The sequence below is a fragment of the Acartia tonsa genome, chromosome 5 (genome assembly GCF_053477335.1).
Source record: "Acartia tonsa isolate MP-2025a chromosome 5, ASM5347733v1, whole genome shotgun sequence".
Lineage (NCBI taxonomy): Eukaryota > Metazoa > Arthropoda > Copepoda > Calanoida > Acartiidae > Acartia > Acartia tonsa.
In genome coordinates this window covers 49685078-49708215 of record NC_137264.1, presented here as the reverse complement: position 1 = coordinate 49708215, position 23138 = coordinate 49685078, and the positions used below count along the sequence as shown (strand labels likewise).

Genomic DNA, 23138 nt, shown 5'->3' with positions numbered 1-23138 from the left:
ATTAATTCTTCGTTTGCTTTTATGAATGTTGTCATTCTAGTTTAACATATGTGAAACAACAAGTGCTTAGAAGAAGTAGAAGTAAAATATATTAGAGAAGAAATTATAGATTAATCATACTGAGTTTATTCAAAATCTTTGTCTGCTATAATATTAGTTCTTTAAAGACTTTTATAACTTCTGGGTTAACAATGAACAAATACATTTTATCCGTCAAAAATATAAGTCCTTAGATTAAGAAAGCACATTCTAAAATACCTCTATTGTCTGTCTAGTTGATTACTATTATTGCGAATTATTGAACCAAAACCAAAGATACAAAGTTGCTTACAAGAAGGAAAAGACAGGGAGTAAGGGAGGGGACAATGGGCAATTAATTCAATTTAAGAGTTTTTGAAGAAAGGCCATGAAAACCAGAATAATCCCGAAAATATGGTGGAAATTGTAAAGTGATTGTTGATTAAATCTAGAAAACCATAAACTAAGAAAAAAGTTCCAAGAAAAAAAGCAATCATTTGAAAATAAGATTACCAGTATTACAGACTGACATAACCATTCTGTAATTAATTACTAGAAATATCTCCCTGGATCTCTTCAGATGACAGGGAAAGAGAAAAGAGATTTGGGGGCAAGTGATGTGAACACGGAAAAAAGGGGCAGGCAGGCGTGTAGCTGGATGGGCAAGTATATGACCCGCACGCCTTCCTGCTCCTTTTTTAAAAAGGAGGTGGGGATGAAGGGAGTGAAATATAGTATGGGAGGGGGGCCGTGTATTTATATTTGAACTACTCTCTGTCTGCAAAACTATATATATTCAAAACTAACATAACGAGTAACGGCATTTCTTGCGCAAGTCCCCAAACTCAGTCAGAAACTGCTAAATTCTTGCACATTCCCTTTAAGCCAGTCCCCAAAGTCTGAGACTCCTAAAGATTGAATATTCGATCCATTGTCCCCTCCCTTACTCCCTGAGGAAAAGAACATTGGGTATTAAATAAATTTACATTCCCCCCCCCCCATAATATATAAGAGGCACCAAGGTTCTTCATACACAAGAATTTGGGGGAAGATTATTTTTGTTGTCAATTTTCCTATGCCTGAAATCCTGATTCGCTAAGCATTGTGAAGAAATCTTCACAAAAAGTGTTTCTTAAATGTGTATTTAAATGCTTAATGTAAGAAAGCGAGGCAACTCTTTAATACATCTAATAAGGTGAGTACGTCCAATCAAATATGTCAATTTTCAGCTATATTTTAGTCATAGCGTCTCTACATCTAAAACCCATTAGGTATGTGCGTCCATTTGATACATTTTCACAACAAATTACATATGTATATTATTTTTTTACTAATAATACAATGTTTTTTGATAACAGCTAATCTAGTATTGTTTGTATTCTTTATTAAAAGGACTTTTTTGTTATGAATGTTGCCATCCGTATTTTTTGCTAAATGTTTAAAAATTTCTTCTAGTTTTGTAAAAATGGTTTTAAAAAATGGCGAGGGGTGCATGTTTGTGTGGGAAATATTTAGATGGGGAAAATTTAGTAGATATAATAAAATGAATAAATCATTTTCATCTGCAGTCGTACTTAAAAGCTAATAGCACACAGCCCTACATTTTTAAGGAAACCTTTTTACGTTCTTGTTTTTTAGTATTCTGGCATTCTACTGTACAAAACCCCCACAAAATAGTCAAAGACCTGCTCTGGACCAATATAAAAAGTTATGGAACGATTGGTGTAACCGTTCTTGAGATTTTTTTGTGGGGGAGTTGTTATCTCCAAGTGGGGTGGTGTAACAACCCGCTAAATAGCCTAAAACCTGCTCTGGACCAATACCAACCCTACCTGAGAAAAAAATACCTATTCAGCTAAAAATGTTTTATCCTTTTTAACTTCATCTACTGTAAAAAAAGGCAATGATTTTGTTTCATTATGCTTAATTTATAGTTAAGTATCATGTAAACATGATTTATTAAGTTTAAATTTTCATATAATTATATTGTAATTAACTCTATAATTATATTATTTTGGATAATTAAGAATTATAGCTAAAAATGTCGTAGATATATAATCAGGTAGCTTAGTCCGTTTCTTTTGCCGGATATACGGTTATCCGGCCAAATATCCAGTAATTTGCCGGATATCGGGCCTTTATCAATTTACTACCCGATGCCGGATATCCGGCATTAGAAATTGGCCGGATATCCGGTATCCGGTCAAAAAGTCTCCGGCCCTACCCTACATAATATTCGTCTTTCTGTCTGTTAGTAACACTTTGGTAAAATAAGTATCACCTTTTTTGTTTGTGAGTTTTAAAGAGTAAGCAAATTAATTTGATAAATGTTGAATTGCGAATGTCATTTTCAGTGATTTATTGACATTATCTGCTTATTATTCAATGAACATTACTCAGCTATTGTTTAGGTAATTTCTAAAAACTATCTAAGCAGCTTAAGCTAAAATAAAAACTATTATTAGTCACTTCTAATTCAATTTTTTTTGTCTTTTTCGCCAAATATATCAGCAATCATTAATTAATCCCTAGGATACCACAATCAGGGCTCGGCATCCGCAGTCAGTTCAGCATGCCAACTGCCCAGCCGTGTTTTTTTTTGTAAGCCTTCATATATGACGGCTGTTTGAATTAGCAATCTTCAATTAAAGTCACTATTTTAATTTTAATTATAGGGATGGTCGGCTGCCGAGCCCAACCACATTTTTTTTTGACAGTGTTAGCTATTCTCTTCAAAATTATTCCTATAATATTAATATTCTTCGTAAGATTAATATGTATTAACCTTATGATTATGCTATTAGATGATTATAGGTTAGGTTGGGAAAAAATTCAGTTTGGGGGAGGGGCGATTTGAGAAAAGCTTTTTTTGATGAGTAAATATCAATGGTTTATTTTTAGTGTCTTGAAATTCTGGGACCATTACTTGAATTGTAATTTAAACTAATAGGCTCGTTCGAAGGGATTTTCCAGAGGTTGTTATTTTTAAATAGTGTCAGTGTTCTTTCCTTGTATCAGCAGATCTATAGTATAGATGTATGTATATAAAGATAATTACCTCCCTCCCTTTTCCAATTACCTTTTTTCGTCAGCTAGCAAATTGTTGGGCCTTCCTCCTTTTAGTGTTATACTCTTATCTTGTATCCATCAACAGTAAAAAGTAATAAAATTAGAAAAACCTAATAATTTACTAGTTATTCATATGGCATAATGAATGATACATTGATCTTCCCTTTAAATCTTCTGTGTGAAATTCTGCCTATAAAAGTAAATAGTTAATAGGGTAAAGAATAGTTATTTCTCGCATCGTATAATAAACGGCTTTCCGCGGATATAGAATGTACAATTATACGATTAAAACTAGTTTTTTTCAGCCCCGAGGTGCCGAAGGCACCGTCTAAAAAAACTGTTTTTAATCTTATGATTGTATATTTTTATATTCGTAGAAAGCTGGATATAATACGATGCTAGACATAGTTTTTCCGTATGGAGGAGAACCGGTTCCTATCCACCGGATTCGAATGAATACGAGAAAAGATTGTAGATTTATTCCTTCAGGTTTGGTTAAGTAAAGACTTGGTACCAAAATCTGACACTTTTTAATTTTGGCAAATTAAAAGAAAATTTATCTAGAAAGCCCCCCCTCTGTCTATAAATTTATCGATATTTATGGGTGTGCGTTCACTTCCACATATAATCACATCCACATATTGTTTCATATGCGCAAATTGTCACAATAGCAGGTATATTAGAGTGTTGTATAATCCTTATACTAAAGTAACAGGATGTTTGTCTGTTTGTGTATCTGTGTGTCTGTACCGAAGGATCTCGCTAACCGCTGAACCGATCGGGTTCTCCTTAACAGGGTAGCTTCTCATAGGTCCCGGGAAGGTTTATAACTATTTTCTTGGGGGGTGGGACACCCCCAACCCCCCAAAAATGAAAAATACCATCCCCCCAAACAAACAAAAAATAAAGATAATGAAGACCTAAGCTAAAATGATTATGTGAAACTTTAAGCATATAAAGGAAATGCAAAATTAGGATTTTAAGAGACTAAAATACTCATAATGCACCGCTAAATATATTTATAATCATTTTGATCAAAGCAAAGAGAAAAGAGCTTGTGTTGGTGTAACAATGCGCGTTTCTAAAAAATTGATTTATTGGTAAATGCGCGGAAATTAATGAACGCCAATTTATGTCATCCGATGCTATTTATACTACTTCCCCTTTTTATAATCATCCTTCTTTCTCTCTCCTTTCTGTTTTTTTTCCTTGATTTTTTATAATATGATGGTAGAAAATTGCTCAGTTATTTATTGGCTTTCAACTCAGACGACAAAATTATTTGTAAAAAAAATGTGGTCTTAGCAATTGTGAAATTACATTGCGGTTTTTGCCTTGAAAAAAAAAATGGCTAGTGAAGTTATTTTTATCAAAAAATATCAGAAGTAATAAGTACAAAATGACAAAATCAATGAAAAGTTGTAATAAATGATAGTTAAATTAATAAAAGAAATTATGAAAATTTTAAGAAAAAAGATTAAGCTATGTGTTTCAAAAAGGAAAAGAAAAAAGTAAGTTCTTATGTTATATTTAACTAGCGGCTACGCTGCTAGAGGCCTCTAGGGACACTTAAAATTGTTTTTTTTTACTCTATTTTAAAATCAGCTATTTACCAAAAATATTTTTTTCGCCAATAGATAGTGTTAGTTATGTTTTTAGCTGATTGCAAAAATGTCCGCAGGGCGGCGTTTTTTAGTTTTGTCAATTTCTCTGGGGAGGGAGATGGTACCCTCCCCCAAAATAGTTATAATCCTTCCCGGGACCTATGAAAAGCTATCCTGTTAAGGAGAACCCGATCGGTTCAGCGGCTAGCGAGATCCTTTGATACAAACACACAGACAAACATCCTGTTACTTTATTATGAGGATTATTTTCCATCCAATTCTTATGTGTATAATTCAATCATTGATAGCTCTCCTAAATAATTGAGGTTATATTTTGGAGGCTTTTACTTTCCCTTTTTTGTATTTCCTGTTTTTTTTTTTGGGGGGGGGGGGAAGGGAGCTGAGCTGGAGACTGGAGGAATATACTACACTCCAAATGATTTTTAGGGTATCTCAGAGCATAAATATAAGTTAGTGTTCAGTGAAGAAGGCACACAGGAGGCATCCAGTCGACCAACCCCAAATTTGTTTTGTGTTAAAAAGAAAAAAATGGGGAGGGGGGCTTTTTTCTAGGGGCAATACTTCTTGAGAGAGTTGCGGTACTCTCCCCTGTAAACAGTTATGAACCTTCATTGGACCTATGAATTCGCTTCATTGTAGAGGAGAACCATATTGGTCATTCGGTTAGCGAGATCCTTTGGTACAGACAGACACACTGACAGTCAGACAGACATTCTGTTACATTTTTATATTAGGATGATTATGATTCTAATAAGGTTATATGCTCCAAAGGATTTTATTTAAAAGTACAGAAACTGCAGGGGACTTGGAAATGTTAGCTGTGCACCTTTTTACTGGGGGTATAGAATAGTTATTTCTCGCATCGTATTATAAACGGCTTTCCGCGGATATAGAATGTACAATTATAAGATTAAAACTGGTTTTAATTTTATGATTGTACATTTTTATATTCGTAGAAAGCTGGATATAATACGATGCTAGACATAGTTTTTTCGTATGGATGAGAACCGGTTCCTATCCGCCGGATTCGAATGAATACGAGAAAAAAAATTCTTAAACTTGTGTATCATTTCACTCCAGATTAGGCAATTATAGTAATGAAGTGTTTATAATACAGGACAAAGATTCATTGCATATTTTCATATTTACAATCTTTAATTTTAAGCTTATTTTCAATCAATGTTTTTCATCTTGAGTTTTTTTCTCTTTAGAATGAAAATATAATTTAGCTTAGGCTTTAAATTTTTTAAAATGAATAGAAAATGTTGAAGTAAGACAAAAGAAAAGACTAAAGACCAGGGAGGGAGAAGACATTGGGATGTTTATTTCACTAGTCCCCAAAGTCTTATATAATGTTTTCTTACCCGTCGTCTCATTAACTTTGGGAACTTTTAATGAATGGTGTTTGATTTGATTATTAAGGTAATTGTTCAAACATTCCAACCGCTATTTGTAATCTACACAAGGGATAATTTTTTATATAATATTTAGGGATGTAAATCATTGTATCGGCCATTGTCTTATCCCTTTAGATCCCTGCATAAAGACAACATATCGTGTTTTTTTTATATTATCTCTTTATAATATTTTTTTTTAATTTCAGGTCACTTGGACCCGGTCCATTTGCCGACCCCGACTCCCACTACTTTAGCCTGACCCAGCAGCCAAGGTCCCTTGTAACCGCAGGCAGGCCACCCATCAGACAACCTGCCAATACAGACCCAGAACCCCTGTATTCTACAATAGGTAGGATAATATTTTTGAAAGCTTTTCTACATTCTACATTTGTCCACACGTGTAAGAAGTGTCCTATTGATTTTGAACTTTGCATGATGATTCCTGAAACAGATAGATACAATTTGAAATGTCTGCATATTTTTGTCAACATATATTTTAAATTATGATTCTAAAGACGATTATTAAAATCCTTTATTATCAAATCTTAAAAACGTTTGTATGTCCCTATTAAATAGGCTATTAAACAAATTCGAAAGCCTTAATGTTATTTTATTTTAGATGAGAACAGTGAGCTCAGAGATCAATTTTCTAAACAACCAGGTAGAGAATTATTTTTGTTAAAATGTTGTCTAATATTTGTATTTTATGACACATCATTTTATTAGTTTATTCATGTCTACTAGTGGCTTCGCCCCACACTCAAAGGACTTCGGTTTGTTTTATGTCATCCTATTTGGTTTGTACATCTATATTCAAAGTACTAGCTGCTATGCCCCCTTTAGGCCTCTAGAGGCACTAGCAAGGGGGGGGGGGGGTAGTTTTTTAGGGACGTTTTCTCTTGGAGGGGGGGTTGGTATTACCTTCCCTTTAAATAGTTATTAACCTCCCCATAAAAAGTTATTAACCTTTCAAGGACCTATGAAAAGCTACTTTCTAAAGGAGAACCATATAGGTACTTTTAAATAAGGATTAGAAAACTTTTTTTAGTAGCGAAGCTACTCTATAACTTGCAATGTCCGTCTGTCTGTATGTCCGTATGTCCGTCTGTCTTAGTTGGGGGAAACGTGATTTTCTCGGCTCCTATAAAAAATAAAAGGCTGAAATTTTTTGACAACATTCCCATTATTAAGGAGCACAATTAACTATAAAACATCAATGGCGGTTGAACCGCTTTTTAGTAGGTTTTAGGCTATTTTTGTATTTTCACATTTTTGTCCATATCTTTGGTGTTTATGGTCCGATTTCCAAAATTTTTTTCAGTTATAGTATCAAAATTAAGTTTCCTGTCTTTTCAATAAAACAATTATGACGGTCAGACTGCCTTTAAGCAGGTTTTATTTTTCACATTTTTCTCCATACCTTTGGTGTTTATGGTCCGATTTCCAAAGTTTTTCAGTTATAGATATCAAAATTTAATTTCCTGTCGTTTCAAGAAAACATCAATGGCGGTCAGACTGCCTTTTCGCAGGTTTTTGGCTATTTTCATATTTTTCACATTTTTCCTCACATCTTTGGTGTTTATGGTCCGATTTTTAAAATTTTTGTAGTTAAAAATATCAAAATTAAATTTCCCGTTGTTTTGAGCATCCATTTACTTTGACTGACAGTCTGTTAGTCATAGTACTGAAATATAAATATCAAGAAATTAAAAACAAATGTTAAAAAGGTTTCGTGATTTTTTTCCCTAATATACATGATTTTGACAACTAATCTTTAAATTCTTAAATATTTTTTCTGCTTCGCTACTTATGGATGTTGTCATCCTTGTTGAATTATAAAGTGATTTTTTAAAAAGGCTTTTATTCTTAGGATTAAAACTTAAAACTTTGATTAAATGTTTGTCTATAATATTATACAAATATTTAGGTTACCCCGAGGTGTCCCGAGGGTTTTACAGCCTCCACCAGGGTTCAAACTCACAACAGTTCCTATCTCTCCCATACCTACCCACTCAGGTATCATTTGTTGTAAATTATCTTCTACTTTAAACAGACAACCCACCCATTAATTACACAACCTTTGTCCTAAAATCGATGTCTACCAACAAATCTTATACCTATCGCAAGGGAAAAACAACAGAAGAACTTCAAGGGGTGCAGGATTTTCCTTTTGAAATTATGTAAACTAATGTGTATAGCAATTAACTCTTCTATGGTAGCTGTGTTTAGTGCCCTAGCAAAATGGGAATATATGTCACCGCTTTTGGCCTATCTATTCTATTGACGTCATAGTAGAGGGAAAGAGAAAGGGAAGAGGAAAAGAAAACCCCTAGAAAAGAGATGGGGTATAGGCTTTTTTTCTGACGTCAAAAGAACAAGTAGGCCAAAAGCAGTGACATATATTCCCATTTTGCTAGGGCGCTATAGACAGGTACCTTATAAGGCAGAAATAGTAACTATCTAACTTTCCCATTATTACAATAAATATTTAGATTATTTTTTTAATACATAACTATTTTTTTAGGGTGAGGGTAAGGAAGAGCCAGATGAACTTGCCGAGTACGCCAGAAAATATGAACTCAGCAGCAGGCAGAGAAGAACCCCGGCAGCTGCCGGCTACACAGCCACAACCAATCAGGACAGGGCTGCTTTGGTCAGCTCGACCAATAAGAATGAAGCAGGTCCGGAAAATGGCCTGCCTACAACTTCACCCAATCAGAGCCGAGCATTTGCCGAACACTGGAGGATGAATCAGCCGACCATTCCCGAGGCTACGGCCACATCGCAGCTAAGAAACCGCGGCTATAATGACACGCGGTCGCGTAACCAAGATGGTGGCAAACAATACACATCTCGTCCCACTAGTCTGCATATTGCTCAGAATCAGCCTAATCCATCTGACCGCCTGCAGTCGCCGCAGGCGGCCGATGGTGGCAGTGAGGACAACCCTCCAGTCTTTCAGCATAAAATGTCGACTTCCTCCACAGCCAGCCGGCCGGAAAGCCGCCGGTCAGTTAGTTCAGGCAGTCGGCCGCCGAGCCGCCCCTGCAGCCGTCCGGGCAGTGCGACAAGTGTTACAAGCAGCAACAGGCATGAGTTCCAGCACAGACAAGATTTTCATACAAGTTCCCCGGATTTTTTCAAACCCTTCCAGTCACTCAAGAATCCAGGTTACCTAACCCAGAAATCAATGGAGGATGTTGTCAACCGCAACATCACTCCAACAAGTATACACAACAACAACAACAATTACAACCAAAGAGATGAGAAAAGCCAAAGAAAGTCGAGTAACGTCTCTAACAAATCTCTGCCCGAGAACAGAGTTGCCAACTTTGGTCCAGAGCCCGCCAATTTTAACAACAGGGTTGCCAACAATTATCCTCCCCTACCAACAATTACACAAAATGGAGCTGTAGAAGAGAATATTTACTGTAATGTTAACCAAGGATTTAATCAGAACTACAATTCTAAACCAGCATGTAAGTATTTTGTACCTTAAATGGAAATAGTGTTCGTATCACCGCTGTTAACAAATTTATTACTTTAGACCTCTAAAACATTGGTCTTTAATTGTTAGACTTAATTTTTTTGTGGACTCAAAGTAACTAAAAATGAAATCTGAAATCTAGTAGTTTCTTGAAATGTATACGTCTGCACATAAAAAAATCAGCTTATTTCATTTGAAAGAACAAAAGTATTTTTAAAAAATCTGTATTATTAATTTTTAGACGGCTTGTCAACAGGTTATCCCCAACAGCCACCATTATCCAGAAAATCTTCCAGAGACGGTCTTGTGGATCCTGGCTACCCTCCAGCAACATCTCCGGACTACCTGGGCGGTCACCTGCCACAGCACCACAACCATTCTCCCAACCTGGAGCCTGTGGGAGGGTCGCAGTACCACTTGGAGAAGCAAGGATCACCTGGCAGTAACACTGGTGCAGGACGCATGGGGTCACCAGAGTTTGCCAATATGAAGTCTTACTCAAAGTCTGTTCCTAATCTTGCTGAAAAAGGTAATTTCGCAAGAAGTTATTCATTTAAGAATTGTATTCCTTAAATAAAAGTAACAGTATATCAGTCTGTCTGCAGATATATATCTCGATATTGATATAGTAAGACTTCCATAAGTCCAAAGAAGATGTATAACAATTTTTTCACAGGTTACCTTTTCTCTCCGAGGAGAAATCGCCCTGACAAAAAAATTACTCACCTCCAACCTCCAAATATGATTATTTTACTAAAACCAAATTTAAATTATCTAATATAAGGTACCTTAGTTTTACTAGAACTGTTTTACAAGCAGACTTACATATGCATTAAGTAAAGAGTAGCTACGATATTATTTTCACGTTATTGACTTGTTATTTTAAAAGCTTCGCTACTATTGTAGAAAATCGTTAATATCTATATTAATTACAGAAAACATTTCTGGAGAGCAAGAAACAAACATGGATGATCCTGGGTTTAGATTCCTAGATCCTGATAAGAAAATGATGGTAGGTTTTATTTTTTGTTATTTTGATTTTAACAAAGCATTTGACTGCTACAATCAAGATTTTTTGTTGTAAAAAAATAGGATTATAAGGTTTAAGGTTATTTATAAGGATATAAATGTGTTGATGATAATTTCAAAAGTATTTTTTTATTTATAACAATTTCATTTTTTGTTTAGGTTTCTGATAATACTATCAAGAGAATTCAAAAGCAAGCGGTACTTGATTATTATAACAGGTATTGTCAACAAAACATTTGTAATAAAAAGTAAACTAAAACAATAAAAGCAAAGCCTTGAAACGGTAGGACAAACGAACATTAACACCTGTAGATTTTCAGAACTGAATTTGCAGAATATAAGTTTATAAGTCTAAACAGAATTGTAAGTACATTTGTTGCAAAACTGCTTAAAAACTTACAATTTTTAGGACTTGATTATGGGGATGCCTTGGTTATAGCATTGTACATAGTTGTAATTGGAATCAGTATTCCCAAAATCTGATGATAAGGACAATTATTTCACATTAAGATTTTTGTCGATTTTTTTTCTGCAAGCTTATTAAAACTTGTGGTTACTAGGCTTTTAAAAGTTTACACTAATAATAAAATATCTAATAATTTAGGTTGACCAGCCCAGAGAAGAAGCAGGAGCAGCAGAACAGTCAGGTACAGAGCCAGGGCCAGGTACCAGCAAATGGAGCGAGGGATGGAAATAGAAAATGTGTGAGGCCGATCAGCTTCATTGAAACTCTGAATGCTTTTGAAAACAAGGTAAATAAAGATTTGAAACCAAATAACTTTCTCTAAATTCAAACGGGTCCGTACTTTGATAAAAAATGTCTAATATAAAAATGTATTATGTAAATATCAGCAGAAATTACCCACATAACGTGGTCAAACTCATACTAACCTTAAGCTGTCTTTATTTGAATTATTTTTCCAAACTATTCTTGATATTTTTAATGTATTCCAATTTTGTAGAAGTCAATGAAACCAGAAGCACCACCAGCCAACGTCTGGAAATCCAATATGGCGGACAATACAGGCAGCAATGACAACAACAATCACGTGACCCAACCAAAATCAGCTGATCACGTGATGGCTACCACGCCTCGTGGTGACAGCCCCGACCTGCCACCTCCCCCCAGCTGTGATGACAACGATATCGTGATAATGAATAATAACTCGCCCCTGCCCCCGCCCCCAACGGATTCATTCTTCCCTAATGCCTCCTCAATCTCGCCCAAATCCTTGCCATTTGCGTTAAACAATGACCCTACTGGTGTAAGTCATTCAGCTGCTGATGTCGAAAATGAGATTCTGTATCAGAATCAGCAGGAGGCGTTTGCCAGCCTTCAAATGCCGCCTCCAAACGCATACAAACATTCCATTTCAATGCCGGGACCTCAAACTAATAGATTTGAGAAAAATAATGATTTAAATATGGATAATGGGAATAGGTAAGAATTTTAACCATTATATCCTCTGAAAATTTTGTTTATTTCATACATTTTACACGCACCATGCCGCATTTTTTGAAGGAAAAAATTCCTCAATTGTTAAAAAATTAAAGCTTAGTAATATGATTCATTGTTAAATTGCTAAAAAAAACTGAGGTGGATTCTGAAAAAACTTTTGCCTCACTATGTTAGTGAGTCAGTGAGCCAAAATTTTTTAAAAATTCACCTCTGGCTAAATTTGGTGGTTTTAAAGCATTTATTTTATAGGAGTGAAAAATTAAGCAGAAAGAACAGCCTTGACAACCAACTTCAATCCCAACAGTCAGCATTTAACAACACAAACAACAACAATAACAACAAACCTGCGGTTGCCAGGAAGATTTCACCTGCCCGACGTGCAGCCGGCAGGGCCGCAGGATGGGAAAGATTCCTTGGCAACAATACTACCAGTACCCCAGCACCTACTAGCCTTAACTATAATGCAGCAAGTCATGTTAAGAAACTGTCTGACACAGCTAAACCTTTCGAAGATGATACTTCTAATGTTAATAATGAGGAACATGTGATAAGTAAACAGTTGAAGCCAGTTGGAAAACTTGCTAAATTATGGACTGAAGACAAAAATACAACTCAAAAGGTATGGTACTTTTTAAAATTGAAAATGTTAATTTTGAGACCAAAAATCTGTTTTTCAGATTTAATTCTCCTCTTGAAACTTAATAGTTTTGCGAATATAGGCATCCCTACATTTAATGTTGTTTTAGCTATTATTTTGATGTAAAAAATTTTTATCATTAATAAAAACGATGTTTGTATACTTTTATTTATACAATTATTGGAATTTTGGATTGGCACAAAATAGGTGCACTCCTAATTATTGATGTTGTTTTTTGAACTAATTGACTTTTTCTTACAGGATTCCTACTATGATCGTTGTGCTTCAACCGACCTATCCGCCCTACTTGACGCAGAAATAGCACAGCTGTCCCTGGGGCCTTCCGCCAGTTCTGGTGACCTAAGATCCAACCCTCTGGCCCAGTCAACAACTTCATTAGACCATTCGAAACCTGACGCAACAAAGACTAACTTAACAGGGAAATCAGTGAAAGAGTCCTCAATGTTGTTCAGACAATCAATGTTGAATAAAAGTTCTCCTTCCCTGGATATGCACCATACTGATCAAGATGTCTACAGCGGAGGGATAAACAGTACTTCGTCCCCAAGTGTAGGCGGAGGTGGTGGAGGGGGAAGCGCCAGGGCGCGAAGACAGTCCTCGCGCAGCCGCAGGTCCAGGTCATCGAGCAGGAGAGAGCTGGAGAGAAGTGGGGAGGACTCGTGGTGGAATAATAATTCTAATTTCCCTGCTAGGTAAATTTTGTAGATTTTTATTTTTGTTATTTTCTATTATTATTAAAGAAAAGTGTGAAAGTTTTAAACATGAATTTGTTAATTTATATCAGACATCTAATAAAAGTTTTATATTCTTACAGAATAATACCTAACTAATTTTTTTTTTACTTCGTTGCTCTCTTTTTGTTTTCGCGCCATTTTTGTGATTTTGAAAATTAGAAATTAATCGCCAACTTTTTAGGGGACACGAGATGCGGGGAATTGACACAGACAAACCTGTCCCCTCACTGTCTGACTCTGTGAGCACCCTGTCAAACAGCCACCTGTCTGGTAGTCACCTATCCACGGGCACCCTGTGTAGTAAATCTGAAGGAAATGCGCCACACTGCTACAGCAACTCAGATAGTGGCCTCAGCTCTCTCTCAGGTATCTTATTTATATAACGGCCGGTTATCCTGTTACTTTAATGTTGACTAGCGGATACGCCCCTAGAGGCCTCTAGGGGCACTTGAGGGAGGAGAGTCGAATTAGATAACCTAATTTATTATTTTAGAAGATATGTCTATGTTGCGTTTGACGTTTATGTTTCGTTGAACTCTCTTTGTTAAATCGAGAAATTTTTATTTTTTGTGATTTCTCTTGGGAGGGTGGTGGTACCCTCCCCCAAAATAGTTATAAACCTTCCCGGGACCTATGAGAATCTACCCTGTTAAGGAGAACCCGATCGGTTCAGCGGTTAGCGAGATCCTTCGGTACAAACAAACACACAATCACACAAACAGACAGACATCCTGTTACTTTAGTATAAGGATAATCTAACAAAAGTCAAACTATTGTAATATATCCATATTATTTTTTCTTCAATTATTTCATGATTTATAGGTTTGAACTCTGTGATGTCATCAAGTCGGAATTCATGTTTATCACCCCTGTCTGTGTTATCATCAGTGTCAAGTGGTTCTAGTGCCTCTTCAGGGAGAACAAGCTTAAGGTCAGTTTTATTTGTAATGAAAGTACTCAACTTTATTTATCTATTTGGTGGTAATGATCATACATATCCACAGTGTACTCTGATATTCTACATTCCTAGTCACTTTACTATCAGTTCGACCCTCAACCCTTTTCTCGTCACTCTGTGCTATAAATCCTTTCTTCTATCCTGTTTATATTTAATTTCATAACAGTTTTCCTTGTACTATTTCTTTGTATCAATTTAATGTTCTTAAGGAGGAAGGCATACCAAAAGATGAATATAATCTTCTTGTATAATAATTCATCTAATTTTTAGATCATGTTCAATTGTGAGCTCCTCAACAATTCCATTGGAAGAAGATGAAAATTTCTCTACGCTTCCATTCTTCAGAGAGGTAAGAAATTTAAAAAAAATATTACAAAATGTTTAAATAAAATATTTCAACCATGACCTCTAGGAGACGAGTTACAACATCCAACAGACATACATCCCATTGATTGCATCTTAATATGGTTGAAGTGCCTGACATTGCAGCAGTAGTGAAAACTACTTTAGTTATAACGATGTTTGTGCTAAGACCCGAATCAATAATCTGTCTAAAACAGCAGACATTTCATATTCTGTTAATTCACTTAATTAATTTGTAGGTATGGTCAGTGTTGGAGGATGATACAGAAACAGCGCAGTGTTGCCAGCTATTTGTTGAAACTTTCAGCCCAAGTCCTAAAGTTGTTCTTCTTCTAGGTAAATTTTTATTAATTTAAATTTGCAAAACTTTTTATTATTTCTTATTAATTTAGTTTACTACTATTGTAATCAATCATTTAAGTGAGGACAGAAAATTTCTCTTAAAAAATTCCAACAATAATATTTAACAACAAATATTTCTAGGAATATCCCAAACTGAACTGAAAGATGCCTGGGACTATTTGTACCACGCCTACCAGTTTAAAGTGACTAGGAACAATCAGTCAACACAGAGAAATTTGGCGGGAAACCAGCATCCCACACAGTTGCAGCCAGCTGCTGTTAAAAGTCGTCTTTTGTCCAGGCTCCAGCATAGGCTTACAAAGCTAAATGCTTACAAGGTAAGTTACCATTCTAATAGATTATGGATTTTCTACTCCAGTTTGTGTTGCCACATAAAAAAAGAAAAAAATATTTTAAGTTTTTCCTTCCATAAACTCCCTTGCTATAGACAGGTTTGAAGAACACACTACAAATATCCAATTACTGGATATTATGTGCAGTTTCCACCAAGCTTTTGGGCTAAAAATGAATTTTATTCACAGTAAATGAATTTATTAATACGGCTTTTAGTAAATTTATATTTTTTTGCTTTTAATAAATAAACATATTATTCAGGCTGTTGGTAATTGAATATAATTTATGGCTTTTGGTAAATAAATATATAATTCAGGCTGTTAGTAAATCTGATGAAGAACTGAATGAGGAAAGAAAGACTGAACTCATCACGAGATTGAAAGAAGCTGCCACAAAATCACAGGTGAAAGGATAAGGCGTTATGGAAAAACTGACAGTCAGGAAAAGTGAGATTAATAAAGTAAAATGGCTGGCTATGGTTCTTCAAAAGAAAAAATGGAGGCTTTTCTACAAAAAAAATATATTACATAATTTTCTTTCACATAGTCATAATTTTTAGCAACATATTCAATTTTTAGAATTAAAAAAATGTTTTATTCTGATTTTTTTTTAGACTGAGAAGTATGATTTGAGTGTTGAGGAGACTCGCAAGGTGACAAGTTTGTTGGCCAGTCTTGCCTGCAGGCTGGCTGCTACCCATAATCAGATTAGCATTCTGGAAAATCAGGTTATTTTTGTAATTTCTTTGTAAATTCACAATAACAATTTAAATATCAGATTCATATTTTGAGGGAATAGACTGAATGAACTTTCATTCAGTTTTTATAGCTAGCTGTAATTCTAATTATGACCAAGATCAATAAGGTACGGATGATTCTATTTTCTAATATGGCTGCATAGCACAATGGGTAAGCTTTTAGAAATTAGTGGCTTCTTTGCAAAAATTTTCAGTGCTTAAAAAGTACTTAAATTACAACATTAGCATAAAAAGTAGCGAAATACAAGGATTTATAAAAGTAAAATAACCTTTATTCATTTTTAAAATGTTCTTTATTTTGCAGGATGAGTTGGAGAGCTTGAAAAGAAAGCAGGAGAAACTTCTGGAACAATTCTCTGATGCTCAAGCTTTAAAGGTTAGATGTTAGCATTTGAAGTGATTAGGAGTGTGAATCTATTATAGCCTAGAGATCTGCTACTATACAAGATAGATGTTTAAGTTTTTTTTGGAAAGATTCACATATACAATGAGCCCATGTATATTATATAAATCTGGTTGTTTGAAATTAACACTGTACTGGAGATTTAAATTTCAAGGAATAAATGTAATTTTCTTGGAGCAGATTATAGTGCCAATAAAAAAATGACGTCATGTACTACAAATAACCAATGATAAGCCAGTATACATTCTACAATTGGTAAATTACAATGTATACTGGCCTATCATTGTTCATTTTATTGTATGACGTCATTTTTTAAAGGAACTCTAAGCTGCTTCCATTTTCTTAGGTTCTACTAAAGAGTAAAGATTCCTTGGGCCAGTTAGCATCTACAATTAAATGTATTTTATCTGTCCGTCTGTTCTTGGTAGTTAAGTGAACTGTCATCATTAATTCCGTATCGATCGAAATTATCATTTTTTTTTTCATAAAAAATTTTAATTATTTAGGAGCGAGTGGATAGCCGGGTAGAGGGTGCCTCCCGAACTATACAACAACTTCTGGGAGAACAGGACAAAAATCTTCACGAACAATACATACAGTCAAAGATTCACCTGATCCTTCACCAGAGACTTCTGGCAGATAAAATTTTAACCACAGAACAGCAGCTTGATGCCCTGAAAGACCCGTGCTTTAATTGATTTTTTAATCACACCCCTAGCGGTGATATTTATGACTAAATTGTTTTAGATTTGGGTTTTAGTAATGGCTTTTAGTAAACTTATATATAGATTATATTAGATTAATATTTGATTTTGACAAAATTAAGAGAAACCCCCATTATTTGGCCAAAAATTAAGAATCTCAAAATTATGTTAGAAAAAATGGTTTGGATGGGTTATTGAATATTTAAGTAAAAATATTGATACTTATTTTTTTTAAATGTTGATTGCTTGTATAAAATGATAAAGCTTTAATATAATGTCTACAAAAATATACATACTTTTATTAATTTTGCCTTCTACTACCTTCTTTATTATGCTTTAAACTTTTTTCTTTGTATTTTTTTCTCTTTTAAGATGGATTTGATTCTTTCAATGTAATTTTTTAAATAATGATTTTAAAAACATATGAAATTACTATATTTGTAAATAACTGCTATTACCTAGTCTCTAGTAGAAAATATTTGATTAATTTGATGTTTTCTTTGTTATGTTATATTCTAAAATATAGGCTGTGTTAAAATAAATGTTTGTTTTTGTTTTAACCCTGTTTATAACATTTAAGATACAAGATGAGTTTCCACGATATTTTAAAACTTAATATAAATAGTTCTTCGCGTTCATTCAAATCCGGTGGATTAGAACCGGTTCTCATCCATACAAAAAAAACTATATATGTCTAGCATTGTATTGTGGTATCCGCCTAGGGTAAATGGCAGACACCAGAGTTCGAATAAAGACTACGGCAGTGTGAACAGACGTGGACACCTTACTATAGAGAAGCTATGCTTCTCTAGCATTCACTAGACAAGAATCAACATCTATTTCAGTTGTCACTTTATTGAAGGTGTGAAGGATACTGAAGTTATATACAACAAACAATAACTACATGGATAGGAATAAATGATCATAACATAAAAGCATTATAATACATATACAATAGTCAGTTTGGGCAATCATGATTCCCCCTCCCTGGAAAGGGTGGGGGGGATTAAGAATACAGTTAACCATAATATAAATACATATGGATTAGGAATAAAGATGGTTAAAGATAAATCATACAGTAAAACATAGATAATTGCAATGGTTAGGTAGATGGCTATCCCTGTCTGGGGCAGGCAGGATAGCCCATGGAGCAGCACAATAGGTAGATAAGCATAGAGGGGTTGAGTGGTAGGTCTGGGTACTAAAGAGGGAAGGTTTGATGATTACTTGTGACAACAACAGTCTGTGTGGGGGCAGGTTTAGATCCTTTATCCTCAGGGTTGAGGTGGTGCTGATAACTTGGTGGTTGAAGGGGAAGGTTCCGGTGCTTAAGATGGGAGAGGGAGGGTTAACACCCCTCCCTCCATTTGCAGGACAACTGAGGGATAAAATCAGTACCGTTATCTGACATCTTTTCAGGTGGCTTCATAATTGTAGAATAACAGGATTTAACTAGGTGCGTAGCATCACTATAATGTCTTGGTTTCTGCATGGTCCAGAGCTGCCGCATACCACAACTCTCCCCTCGGAAGGCTGGAGGGGTTGTCTGCACCGCCAGACTTCCGACAGTGGTTGCGGCCTTCGGTTTGTTGTCCTTGTGGAATGGGTCCGCCAGGATACCAGTTGCTGGACGGTGGTGGACTCCAGCCCTCCCCAGGTCTAACGGAATCGGCTATATCTGCTGGAGTAGCTGGTCCTGTTGGATCTTCTGGCCGTTGGATGTGTACCTCTGAGGCCACCCTGGCAACCTCCAGGGGTGGCACAGCACCTGAGGGGGCTTGGACCAACAGCCGCCTGGTAGACACCTCTGCAGGTTTCTCCACTGGGCTGGTGGTCTCCATCGTGTTGGTCACCTTGCTGCTGGCAGGCTGGCTACTGGATGCAGGCGCAGTTTCTTCGCCCTCGGGGCTGGTCAGGTTCATTTGGCTTCCAGGGTCTCTGTCAATGCGGGCAGGTGGTGGTTGCCATACTGTAGGAGCGTTGCCTTCTTCAGGCTCATTCTGGACATTGGCAGGGTGGTGCATGGCAATCCGACCTGCGGGGTAGGGAAAGGTAACAGTCCACCCTTGATGCCGGAGGCTATCTTGGATCTGCAAGGGTGGCTCCGCTCTAGTTGGCTGGGAGACAGGCCCATCCACGGACACTACTGCTAGTGGACTGGAGGCACAAGGCTCCGGATTTCCTCCCCTAGCCTGAAGGGGTCCAGGCACATTGTCTCCATCTTGGGTAGACATAATTGTTGGGGATCCTCTACTTCTATGGTTAGGCTCGGCACTTGGCGCATCTAGTTGTGTTACTCCCCAGGCAGCGGTCAAAGCTTCTTCAGTTTGGCTGGTAATGGCTGATACCCTGGCTCCTGGGGCAGATGCAGGGGGCGCAGGCAAGTTTGGCCCAGCCCAAACGTCCTGGTACACCAGTGCAATACAATTACCCTGGCTTGGTTGAGGGAGGTAGACAGCTGGATGCAGTTGAGGGTGAGGGACAGCTGGACTCTCCCTGCTGGCTGGGGGCTCTGGCTGGCTGGGGGTGACGGGTGTCACCCCTTCCTCTGGGGCTGCGGGTTCATTCCGGGGTCCAGGTATCTCGGTGGCGGCGACGGTTGTCGCCCCAGGCACCAGTGTGGGGGCGCTGGATAGCACCCCCCAGTCTTCACAGGGGTCCAGGTCTCTCGGTGGCGGCGACGGTTGTCGCCCCAGGCACCAGCGTGGGGCGCTGGATAGCACCCCCCAGTCTTCACAGGTGGCGGCGACGGTTGTCGCCCCAGACATCAGCTTGGTGGTGCAGGGAAGCACCTCTCGTTCCTTCCAGGTGGCGACGCCGGTTGGCGTCCCATACATCGACTCAGACTCGCTGGCTAGCGCCTCTTGCCTCTCCCACTCGGCGGCCGCCAGGGCCTCCCCGTACACCGTCCCGGTGGCGCTGGGTAGCGCCCCTCGGCTCTTGCTGGGGGTGACAGGGGTTACGGACACCGGTCCCCTGTGGTTGCGGCTGAGGTCCAGGCCAACCCGGTTGGGTTCAGCCGCTCCTCCCAGCACGTTGATCCTGGCCACCATGGTCCCAATCTGAGACACAGACTCCTGGGTAGCCGCGGCCCCAGCGGCGGCAGCTAGTTGGGGTGACGGCTGGGCATCTCCCTCCAGGTGGACCTGGGTGGCAGACTGGTTGCCTGCAGGTTGTTGGGCGGCCTGGTGTTTCTTCATTGCCCGGTCCCAACCGGTTCTACACTTGGCGGCTGTGTGGCCGTTGAAGCGGCAGCGCCCCTTCGTCCAGCTGGGTCCCATCAGGCCGGCTTCCCCAGGGTGTATCAACCTGCCAGGTCTCTCCTCCTCCAGTTGGGGCACCAGCTGACAAACAGGGTCTCCCCTACTAGGGGTCAGGCGGTGCTGGGCTGCTTGTGGTGGCTCCTTGGTTACATTCAGCCTCCTCCCCATACACACAGGTTCCTTCCATCCAACAGCGGCTCTCCTCCCCTGGGTGGCGAGGCCAGCCTCGGCCTTAGCTTCTGCAGGTGCTTCTCCACATGAGGGATCCTGCCTCTGGGTATGCCAGGTGGTTGGTAGCAAAGGCTGTTGATGGTGCCAGTCGGAAAGGGGGCTATGATCTCTGGGGGGTACCTGTGGCCAGTGTGTGGACAGGTACCCACAGGTGGACCAGCAAGGCCCAGAAGATGCCATACTGATGGTAGCCTGAACTGTATTCCGGACTGTCAGCAGACTGTTGGTAGCCACCTGAGTTGGGCCAGAGTTGCCAGCTAGTATTGCGTCCCTGCCAGGCTCCGTCAGCTGCTGGTGGGGAGCCCCTGCGGTGGTTCTGGTCTTGGCAAGGGGTGGCCTTCTTATTGACTTTCCTAGTTGGAGCTCTGCATCCTGGTGGGCCTCCATCTTCAGCAGCATGGGGGAACTTGGCTGGGACATGTGCAGTGGTTCAACAGAGTAGCGGCATCTGGTCTTGGAGTGTGGGGGAACAGCCTCACTGCTGCTGGTCAACCCTGCTCCCTCCGTGCTGGGTAAAGTCTTCCACTGCAGCAGGTCACCAGTCCCCATCCTTAGGCCGGTCCCCAGTCGTTCCATGCCTGGGGGCTCCCAGGGAGGCTTGGGTGGCGGCTCCCCCACCCCCAGGTACGCGTCGGGCATCTGGGTGAAGAGCCTATTCCCCTGGGACAGCTCCCCATCCTCCAGATTGGTGAGGCCAGTGCCAGGGAGGACCTTTCCACCCCAGAAACAGGTGGTACTGGCCCTAGGGCTGGGCCCCTTTGAAATCTCAGTTCTGGGAGTAGTGTCCATCTTGGGGCTGGCCACTAAGTCTCTGAAGCTTGTCACCTTCTCATTAGGCTCAGTTGCATCGTTCAACACCCCCAGGAGGACACCTACAGGTTCAGCAACCCCCAGTCCAGTATTGCTATTTCTCGTACGTTGAGCACCAACTGAACAGGAGCTGTGCAGCGGACATTCAGTCGCCCTTCCAGACAAGGGCATCTCAGGGACCAGGGGTCTGTGACCTGGCATGTGTTTGATGTTCACTGTACTCAACACAGTAGGCCAAAGTAATAACAGAAGCAGTATCTTGTAGATATAGGAGCAGAGTAGAGTAGCCGCACCGCAAGGAGGTTCGAGCCGGCTCACCCCTAGTATAAATACTATAGCTGTGTAATTAGGGTGGTAGTCCATGTAGCCGTAGGCTCGGTCCTCCTGGCTCAAGAGTTTCTGTGGCTGGCGCGCCCCCATGATAAGTAGTAGGGGGTTGGTTTGTTGGTGCCAGCGTCTTGTTTAACTGTTGAGCCTGAGTTGTTCTCCTTTCCAGTATAGCTCTTGATTTCTGTGGTAACCAGCGGATCTTAGCTTAAAGGTAACAGGGAATATGTTAGGTATCACAGATGTCTCTAGGAGCGTATCCGCTAGTGGATATATGGATAGGTAGGTTACCTATATATATACATGGCTACACGCCCATATATATATATATACGTGTATAGGAATATCCCCAGAGCTAGCTAGCTTTTCCTCCTTGCTTCAAAAAAATCACGCTTCCTCTGTATATAGTTCACAACTATGAAGGTCGATGGTCCAGGTACACACCACCACTGCCCAGTGTGGGGCAGCAAGTCAGGCTATGTCCACAGGGTGGGCGTACTTTTGTTCAGTTACCATATCAGTTTCCAGTGTTGTTTGGTGAGGTTAGTATTCACTTACTTGTACCCATGATACAAAAAAAACAACCTCATTTATCACTTGGGTATTTATATATACATATATTTGTTTCACTAACCATTCAGCTTTGAAGTAGGGTTGGCAGGCTAGGAAGATGTTGAGGGTCTGAGCGGGTTTAAGGAACTGGTTTAGTTTTCCTTATCACACTGTAGACAGGGAGGGAGGAGCTTACAAGTTTTTCTCCTAAAAAAATATCTCTGATGTATGCTATAGAATGGCCCCTCTCCTGTGTGGGTGTGTGTGTGTGTGTGTGTGAAATCTCCTGTCCTTGCAACGCGCGTCCGCACCGTCAAATCCGCGCACACGGGGAAAACGCGCTCTCACCCCTCAACTCGCTCTCTCATTGGTCTGCTTCGTCCGTTGGATTTATGATATTTTCCGCACTCTGTTGCGCTACCCGTGAATGGCGCTCTGTGTGTCCGATCGCTAGCCCCACACTACAGACGGACTTAGTCTTGTGTGGGTAGGAAGGGGGAAGCGCGTGAGGGGACGGGGGTAACTCCGTCCGTTTCCCCTGTGAGGGAGGGAGGTAACTGGGTGCTGGTATAATAGTGCCTTTTCTTCTTAATCCTAG

General features: G+C 39.0%; 1 protein-coding gene across 2 annotated transcripts in view; it reads left to right on the top strand.

The window, feature by feature from the left end:
- LOC145319733 (uncharacterized) overlaps positions 1-17899 on the top strand; it is a 94127-nt gene extending 76228 nt beyond the window's left edge. Inside the window, exons 1-21 of one of the 2 annotated variants that reach the window (XM_080162049.1) lie at positions 4456-4598; positions 6316-6458; positions 6729-6770; positions 8037-8125; positions 8634-9588; positions 9838-10125; positions 10532-10608; positions 10785-10843; positions 11230-11377; positions 11588-12066; positions 12334-12703; positions 12983-13434; positions 13658-13842; positions 14299-14407; positions 14705-14783; positions 15037-15133; positions 15281-15477; positions 15810-15896; positions 16107-16220; positions 16555-16626; positions 17160-17899. In XM_080162049.1, the coding sequence (XP_080018175.1) occupies positions 4516-4598; positions 6316-6458; positions 6729-6770; positions 8037-8125; positions 8634-9588; positions 9838-10125; positions 10532-10608; positions 10785-10843; positions 11230-11377; positions 11588-12066; positions 12334-12703; positions 12983-13434; positions 13658-13842; positions 14299-14407; positions 14705-14783; positions 15037-15133; positions 15281-15477; positions 15810-15896; positions 16107-16220; positions 16555-16626; positions 17160-17351 (4317 nt within the window). In that variant the 5' untranslated portion in view covers positions 4456-4515 and the 3' untranslated portion in view covers positions 17352-17899. Of the gene's footprint in view, positions 1-4455; positions 4599-6315; positions 6459-6728; positions 6771-8036; positions 8126-8633; positions 9589-9837; positions 10126-10531; positions 10609-10784; positions 10844-11229; positions 11378-11587; positions 12067-12333; positions 12704-12982; positions 13435-13657; positions 13843-14298; positions 14408-14704; positions 14784-15036; positions 15134-15280; positions 15478-15809; positions 15897-16106; positions 16221-16554; positions 16627-17159 lie in introns of those variants that run through there. The other variant, XM_080162048.1, reaches the window with a different exon arrangement.
- Positions 17900-23138: the final 5239 nt, after the last annotated feature.